Below are 8,737 nucleotides of genomic sequence, written 5' to 3'. Positions count from 1 at the left end.
TTTTTGCTCAGCTCTGCCTTTTGCCCCTCTTCTGCTGCTGTCCCCATCTGCAGCAACGCAGCATCGGTGGCAAAGGATGCGAGTCGTTCCCAAGCAGGGATGGTGCCGAGATGGGATGTGAAGAGCAGCGAAGGAAACTGAGGGCTGAGATTTCAAGCAAACACAGTAAAAGCAGAACCTCTTCTCCCTCAAAGGTCGCCTTCCTGAGCCACGATATGGGGAAGAATGCAGGAAAACCAGAATTAAGGTTTTCTGCTCCGTTACCGAGAGAAAACCACAGCGAGACGTGTCCACAACCCAGGGACAGAGGTAGCCTGGTTCCTGCCTGCACAGACACATCTCGGTCTGGGGCTTCCTCCGAGCCAGGTGTCACAATGACACCAGTGTGGGAACACAGACACAAAATAAAGCCAGGATGGCACAATGCCCTGCAGTGACCCTGCCCCAAGGCTCGGCTTGCAACGTGCCCAGCGGTGGGGACTCACCCGAAAGCAGGACCCATGATTGTCACTTGATGCTGACCCCGTGTCCCCATTGCACACTGCCCGCAGCCCAGCACAGGAGCTGGGTGACCAAACACCTGCTCCCCCAATCCCAAATCAGCATCTTTGGGATGAGGACCCCCAAGCGCCCTCAGGCACCGCTCTGTCCCACCGCTCGCCCTTCCATCCCTCCCCTCACCACGCTCACATCGTTCTGCAACTTTCAGTTGAAGCCAAAACCAGACCCATCCTGCAGCAACCCCTCTCCCATCAGCTCTAGCACCTGGGCGCCATCCCCTCCTGGTGCCCTGCGCCACACACGTCTCAAGGCACGGCCCTGCTGATGCACAGCCCCAATGCTGCAGCCAAAAAAGTGCCACCCAATGTCTGCTGCCAGGCCCTGCTGTCCCCTGCCCCTTCCCACCTCTCCAGGCTGCCTGCACGGGACGAGCATCATTGGGAACACTGTCCTGGGAGGCTGCAGCCATGGGGTCCAAGAGCAGGTGGGGATCCAATGCCGGCTCTGCTTCTATTGCACTTTTCTTTTGCTCAAGCATCACCAGTTTTGCACAGAGGTGGAAGGTTGGGAGGGGACGTCAGCAGGGCCCCCCCCCGGGCACGGGCACAGCCTCAGGGGTGTGTACATGGGCAGAGGGGGCGAGAGTGGTCCAGCTTGCTCAATCCTGCTTGTTTTCCAGTGTGAAACAAGGTCCATGATTTGCTTGAAGTGGTTAATTGGTATTTCCTGGTTTTTTTTTTGGTTTTTTTTTTTTTGACTTTTTTTTTTGTAAAAAAAAAAAAAAAAAAAAAAAAAGGGATTGAGAAAGGGAAGGGGAGGGGGGTGGAAAACTGGGAGCGACCCCCACCCTGTTACCCTGGGCTGTAAACGAATCCTTGCAGATGAGTCTCTGAATGCTCACTTCTCGGGCACCTTGCTGACTCCCCCCTTGCGCTGGCTGGGAGCTTTGGGGCCACGCTCATCTCCATCGGAGCTGCATCGGGAGCCCTCCCAGTGCTCAGGGCTTTTCTTGTGATTAGTCTTTGCTGCCACGCTCTCTCTGTTCTTCAGGGATGTTTCCAGAGGCCTCTCCTTGGGTTTTCTTCCTCTTTTCTTCCCGTTTGTGCTTTTTTTTTTTTCCTCTTTGCTGGATGAAAGCTGCTCCCTGTTTTTCTTTTTCCGGGCAGTTTCTGAGGAGGTTCGGAACCAGTTCTGTGTCCACGGGGTTACAACAGAGATGGTTAGCGACTGGCCTTGGGCTGCCTGAGGACCTTCCCCACATTCTCACCCCCCCATGCCCCACTGCTATCACCTCCCCAAGGGGCACACAGACTGGCATCAGCCTGTGGGTGCTGGGGACACAGAGCCCCTCAGCCTGGGATGCCAAATCAGTGCCACGCCACCACGTCACCACTACTGACGGGAGCTGCCGTGCTCTGCTCCTTGCTGGAGAAGGAAAGAGCCAGCACGAGCGCATGGCAGGGACCTGAAAGTGGAGCTTTCTTACCTCCGAGTGAGCCTTGATGATGTGGTACTTGACCCCACTCTCAGAGCTGAACTCCTTCTGGCACAGCAGGCAGCGGTATTTGCCCACCGAATGCTCCCCCTGCAAGACAGAGCGCACTGCTGCACCCCACGCTGAGCCAACGCACCCCTCCCCTTCTCCTTCCCAGCCAAAGCAGGCTGACACTTCAACCCAGAAGCAACAGAAAAGAAACATTCCTTTCTAAAGCACCAGAACTGCCACAGCTGCACCTTCTGCTCCGCACGCAGCGAGTGCCGGCCGTGCAGCAGCCATAGCTGTGCTGATGCTGCACTGACACGGCGTGTGTCCGCATGGCCACGTGGGCTCATTTCCTCACTGTCAGCAGATCTGTGATCTACTGGGACTGAGCCCTCAGCTAATTTATGTCCGACAGGCTCACCTAATTTTCCTTTTATGCTGGCGAGGAGACGCAGCCACTGCTGGATTTCTGTCATTAGAGCCCTTCTGGGGATGACTGATCTCCCGGCTCTGCCGCAGTTCACGACTCGGGGGAGATAATGTGTTCTCTATTGACGAGGGGTTTATGGATGGGCCTCTTCAGGCAATATATCCACTCCGTGGGGATTTCCCCATAGCTGGCTCTGCGCCGTAAATCTGCAGCTAGACAGGGTTCCCGTTTGGGAGACAGGCAGGATGTGGGCAGCCTGGCCCCATAAATCCTCATGTAAGGATCATCTTGGCCCATGTAAGGGTGGGCTGCGCCTGGGAGCCTCCTCCACTCTTAGTGCCCAGCTGTGCTGTGGGCCACGCCAGGCTCACCTGACCTGGGGGTGCAGCTGTATACAAAAAACGTTCTTCCAACTGCTGGCTGCTTTCTGTGCACAGCACCGGAGCAGTGGCAACAGCGGCAGTGGAAAAAGGCTCCATTTTCTCCCTGAAACCATTTGCTGGTTCTGCATGCCAGCAAAGGAACTGCTGCAGCCTCCTGAGCTTGCACTTTTATCCTGGATGAATACTTCTTCTGCCGGATCTCTGCAGCCCACTTTCTAAATGATCTCATTAGGGGCTGATGTTCCAGCTAGTGCTGGAGGAGTGCTGGAGTTTGTGTTCTTAATAACGATGGGGTATTTATTGGAGCTGCCTCCTGGAAGCTGCATTCAATGGAAGCTGCAGCTGGAAATGTTTCAGGGTATAAAGCTTTATGAGCTCTTACCCAGTTCCCTGTGCTGAGCATTCCTCCCGCAGTGGCTACAGGCAACCGGAATCCCACACCAGGTGCTGGCCCCGGCCACAGATGAGTTGGGAGCTACAGGAGCTGTGCAGGGGCTGCTATGCGTTGTTCTGGGGTTTGCACAGGAGAGAGCTCTCCTCCAAGGCTCAGGTTTTGGTTAAGTCCATCGGGCAGGACGTGACACCATGGCTGTGGGTGTGATCCTGCCCAGGATGGAGCTGGGCTCTGCAGCAGTGCCACAGCTGGGCAGTGACATGTTGATGGCAGCGTGTCACTCAGCCAGCCCTCTCTGCACAGCTCATGCCCTGCCCTCAGCCAGGGCACTGCAGGCAGCTTCCACCCCTCCCAGCGCTGGCTGGAAGCCACAGGGATGTGGTCACAGTCCTTTAACCCATGTCACTGTCCCTAGGAATGCTACTCTCAAATGAGCCGTGGGCATGGAAGGACAAAACCAATGCCGCCATCGAGCCAAACCTGTGAAATGAGGAACCTACCTTGTTGCAGTTGGCCAGGTGAGCTTTCAACCCCGAGACGCTGGAGTAAATGGCTTCACAGCACTGCAGAAACAAACAGAGGAGGGTTTTTGCCATGACCCCTCATCTCTGTGCTTTCCTCCATCCCACGTCCAGGAGCCTGCTGTGCCAGCAAGGCCACAGGTCTGGGCTGAGCAGCATGAGGTTAATGCTCTGCGAGGCACCCAGGGCTCCGGTCACACGTTTCCTATTAGTGCTAATGGGAGTCATGTGGCCACATCCTTCTACAACGAGCTGAAAAATGTCTCCCTTAAATGTCTCCGTGAAAAACGTACATTTGGGAGCAGTCAGGAGGTCCTGCTGGGCTACAGGAGTTCTTGGAGCCACAGCAGACGCTTAATGAAGGAGAGAAATCACCCGGGCAGCAGCATGACCAGTTTCTGAGCAACGTCTTTTCAAAGTGCCTGTGTATGACATTAATTAGGCAGTGTGTCTCCCTCGGCCTTGTGGTAACAGTTTCGTTCAAATTTCCCATTACCAAGGCTTTGTTTCAGATTATAAATCACTGGCCCAGCACGAGGGTGGAGTTCATCTCCCTGCGAGCTCAGGCCAAGGCTGTGCTTTACAGCGAGATGGAGCACACATACCATGTCCTGGAGGCCTTGGCCTATCCCAGCACTTCAAAAAAAGAAAAAAAGAACATATAAAAAGACTTAAAACCAGCTCCAGCTTTGCTCTGGGAAAAGCAGGTTCGGTGCAGAAAAAGGCTTAGCACTGATTGTGCAGCCTTTCCCCAGTACTGGTGCTGAGAGCTCCCCACAAGCAAAGTCCAAAGCACATGGTGCAGCCTGACCCCGGTGCCAGGGACTGAGCAGTACCCAATAAGAACCTGACACTGGTGGGGTTTTGCCCCTCAAACTCCCCCTGCCTCCTGCAGAGCAAAACCAGACTGGTCCAGAGAGAGAAAAGGTGCTCACGTTATTGGGACAGTTGATGTGGCCCTTCTCCTTCACTTCATTCTTCCAGCTTTCCAGCAGCCTTGGATTCAGCTTTGGAAGTCCTGGCCGGGTGTAGTTGAGCTGCAAACAATGGGAGATGATTACTGGAGTGGCACGCACCGGTCCCATCCTTGGTGGAGTCCTTAGGCAAAACCAAATGGGTTTTTGCCCCTACCATGGAAGTAAAGAGAGGCCAAAAATGCTTTGGGAAGCTGCCCTACAGGATGTCATCCCCTGGGAGTGGCTCTCCTTCCACCAGTGAAGGGACAGGACAGCAGGAATAGCAGGGCAAGGACCGTGGCCACCTCCGTGGTGACAAAAGTCTCTCGTGCTCCTGCTCCCTGGGCACATACCCCAGTGCTGCACGGGGCCAGGCCCTGTGCTATTGGTGCCCTGTGTCACAGCTGCCCTTCGGCCATGTTTCATAACCCACAGAACAAACAGCCCTGCACACTGGGCAGAGGCGACGATGCCAAGTTTGAAGAGCCTGCATGGCTGCCTTCCACCCCAATAATGAGCAGGGCCTATTAAACAATGAAAGGCTCTTGTGTCTCTGCCTCTCCTGGCAGGGCAGCTCTTCCCAAGTGCTTTTAATTACTACTTTATTAGTGACTTGGAGGTTTAGCACAGCGGGCTGGCCCTTCCCACTCTCTTTCTGCATGTTCAGCACACACAGGAGCAGCTGTGGCACCTCATGCCCAGTGCCCGCTGTGGCACATGGCCCTACCTGTGGGTATATGCTCCATGGGGCTGCAGCACAGAGCTGCCCTTGGCCATATGTGTGCCAACAGGAGCTCTGCAGGGACGCTTGATCATGTCCTGAACTCCCAGTTTGCTCGGTGGCAGAGCATGGCAGGGTGAGCTTACAGGTCGCAGTGAGTGGGTGCAGGTACCTGAGCAGCTTTAGGGCCCTGCAGCTCTACTGGCACACTGATATATCCCTGCTCTCCAGAGAGGAGACGTGCACAAACCACGCTTGCAGAGAAGTGCAAACCCAAGCTGTTCCATCCAAGTGTGCACATCAAACTCTGCACTCCCGTTCCTGACAATGCAGGGAGGTGGCTGGCTGTATTTGTTTCCCAGTTGTGACTTTTCCTGGACGTGCTGATAAGCAGCAGATTTGCCTTTGTCCAGCTGGGTCGTGCTGCTCCAAAACCTCCTCCTCCTTGCCACTGAGCCTGAGGTACCAGTGATGGCGAGGGTTGGCTGTAGATGTTGTCACATCAACTCAGGAGGTCCCCTCTGCCCTCACCTCGGCACGCAGCCAGGGAAGGGAGAAGGGGCAAAAGGACTTGCGAAACGGCGGTAGGGACGTTACTAAGGATGGATGTGGAAATATGCCCCAAGGCCTGGTGTGCTGTGGTTCTGTCGTGCTCTGCAGCCACGAGGATGCCAGCAGAGCTCTTTGAAGCACTGGGATGGTGCTCGTCAACCACTCGGGGAAGGCAATGCCACCTCCGGGGGAGAACACAGGGCTCCCTTTTTGTCATTGATGCTGAGAGCTGGGATGCCAGCCGGCCTCCTTAATTAAAAGCCAATCAATCCCATGAATGAGCAAACATTAATGGTAACCGCACACAGCCCCAGCAACAACCTCTCCCTCTGCGTGTCCCCAAGGAGGAGGTGGGGGGAGATGCTCAGAGATGCGGATTCCGCTGCTCCGGATCCCACTGCAGAGAAGAATCCCTCCCCGCTCCGCTCCAACAGGCACTGCACAATAACATGCACATCCCACGTCTTCCCAGGGCGCTGCGGTTCTAGGAATGTCAAAGCCATCTTTATGTCTCTATTAAGAAGGAGCCCCAGGCATGGAATATTTTATTTTCTACCATTTATTTTCCTCAAACAGCCCGTAAGTGAAAATCTTCATGGCCAAATCGTTAAACGACTACAACTGGTTTTGGCCACGGCCCATCTCCCCTGAACAGTTGAAGGATGCTAGGGTGGGAAGGCTCGTTCTCTTTGACTGACAGTTTTATTTAATTAACTTTCATATTTCCATCCTCTCTGCTCCCCAGACAGCTCTCCCCTTCCCCAAAATATATTGCAACAAATGAGAACCATGTGTTCTGCCTCGGCCCCAGCCAACATCTTCCCCTCCAACAGACCTGCCGCGGTACGGGGTCCTCAGCCCCTCGGGTCGCCCCGTGCTCCTGCCCCACGGAAACCACAGCTCATTCCATCCTGGAGGCAAAGCCAAAGCACCGTCAGCGGTGGGCTGGAAGCTGCTGCAATGCACAGGGCAGCTCTGCCACCCAGCCAGGGCTCTCGAGAGAGGGCAGGGAGGAAGGACAGGTCCCCATGTGGTCCTCACCCGAACTTGCACTGGGATCTAGCTCAGCTCACCAGTGAGATGAGTTTGCAGGGCTCAGCCCAGCTTCAGGACTTCTGCGGGGACTGCAGAGCCATTGTGCTGGGAGATAGACCTCAGCCAGATTTTTCTGGTCTAGAATGTATTCTGGTTCCAGTATGGGGTTTTCTTAAAGACTCGAGCCGGCAGATGACTTTTGCCCTCCAGCTTTCAAACTGGCCTACACCAGCCCTTTGCTGAGAGCAGTGACTCTGCCAGGACTCACAGCCCTGGCCCGCATGGCCACGTGTCAGAGCAGCCTGGCACCGCAGTGCCATGCTGACCCCATGCCATGAGCAGACCCCAAAGGCTGGGGATGGGGTGGCTGTGTGCCCCCCTCTCCCTCTCCCTCCCACCACATGAACCCAACAGCTCTGGCACAAAGCTCATCTGGGACCAGACCTTCCCTTCTCGCTGCAACCAGAAATGAGGCACCCCACCTGGAGCTGTCACCGATTAATAACTCATTAACCCAGCAGTCTAAAGCAGCTTGAGTAGAGCAGGCAGGCAGCTCTCTCCAGGAGCGAGCACAAAAGCAAACTGTTCCCTAAAGAGTCCAGGAAGAACCAGGATATGGGGCCAGATCTCACTGTGGCAAAAAGACATCCTTCCCCTAAAAACCTCTGAGAGCACAAGCTGTTTCACAGGGATGCAGAGAAAGCATCAAACCATGACCTAAGCTGGGTTTCCACAGCGTTTTATCCCATCTCACCTCTTCTCTACAGGGCTGCTTCTCTGAAGCCAGCCTCCAAAAAGGGTCAGGGCATTCCTCTGCAAACAGGGATTGCAGGGCCCAGCCCAGGAGGTAACTCCCAACCTCTCGCCCCTCCTGCCCAAAGCTGGAATCCTCCCGCAGCAGACAGGGGCAGAGTTGAGCCTTACAGTGGGTAGGTGTATGGTACAGTGGGTGCAGGATGGCTCCAGCAAAGGCCAGAGGAGACTCAGAGGATCGGCAACATCTTCATGGAGCTTCTGAAAGGGGATTTTTCCCAGAAAAGCAGCAGGGGTGTGTCCTTCCCCATCTGACATCCTCAGCAAGCGGCCGTTGTGAAATACCCCATCTGTTTCAGCTTATCCAGAGGCAAATAAAGATCAGTGCGAGAAAATAAGACTCCAGTGTATATTTAGAAGTGCTGGATTTGGTTAGTGCAGAATGAAGGCATTGCAGGGCCTGGGATCTGAGCAGCAATCGTTTATTCTGATGCCATTGCTTTGGTGCGAAGGAATCCACCCTCCTGGGAAAAGGCGAATGCATCTCACCATGGGCCACCAACGGGATCCGGAGCCACAATCCCTCCCCAGCCAGGAACAGCTGTGGCATGAGGGTTGCAGTGGGTCACTGGGAGCTTGGGGACAGGGCTCTGAAGCAAACGGCGAGCAGCCTGGGCACATCCAACCATTGCTGGGAGCTGCCTGGAGCTGGGAAGCATCGATCCATCTGGGATGCTGCAGATCTTGCAGAGATGGCATTGGTGCAGAGGCAATCTGCTGCTGGCCCCCAGCATCTCACCTCTCCCTGGGTCCAGCGAGGGGCCTGTGGGTCAGGAGCATACATCCAACAACTGGAAGCAGCCCGTGGGAAGAAGAGGTGGTGGCGTGCTGGGAACCATCTGCCCTGGTCATGGTTGGCCTGCATTTGTCATTCTGCAGCCCCAGCAGCTCTGGGTTGTCAGATCCCTTGGAGGGACTGCCACAGTTTGTGCTCAGCAGCAGTGCTGG

At 55.2% G+C, this 8,737-nt stretch overlaps 1 protein-coding gene across 8 annotated transcripts in view; it reads right to left on the bottom strand.

The window, feature by feature from the left end:
* Window positions 1-8,737, bottom strand: part of ZNF512B (zinc finger protein 512B) — a 28,815-nt gene continuing 20,078 nt past the window's right edge. For 7 of the 8 annotated variants that reach the window (XM_042815153.1, XM_042815159.1, XM_042815155.1 and 4 more), the window contains 4 exons: window positions 4,648-4,749; window positions 3,692-3,754; window positions 1,988-2,086; window positions 1-1,692 (listed from right to left, as the gene is read on the bottom strand). In XM_042815153.1, coding sequence (XP_042671087.1) covers window positions 1,399-1,692; window positions 1,988-2,086; window positions 3,692-3,754; window positions 4,648-4,749 — 558 coding nt within the window. In that variant the 3' untranslated portion in view covers window positions 1-1,398. Of the gene's footprint in view, window positions 1,693-1,987; window positions 2,087-3,691; window positions 3,755-4,647; window positions 4,750-4,773; window positions 8,553-8,737 lie in introns of those variants that run through there. The other variant, XM_042815160.1, reaches the window with a different exon arrangement.

Source organism: Centrocercus urophasianus, unplaced genomic scaffold (genome assembly GCF_019232065.1).
Source record: "Centrocercus urophasianus isolate 14NV4802_14NV808 unplaced genomic scaffold, USGS_Curo_1.0 seq_1412, whole genome shotgun sequence".
In the NCBI taxonomy this organism is placed as follows: Eukaryota; Metazoa; Chordata; class Aves; order Galliformes; family Phasianidae; genus Centrocercus; species Centrocercus urophasianus.
This window is presented reverse-complemented; position numbering and strand designations above follow the sequence as displayed.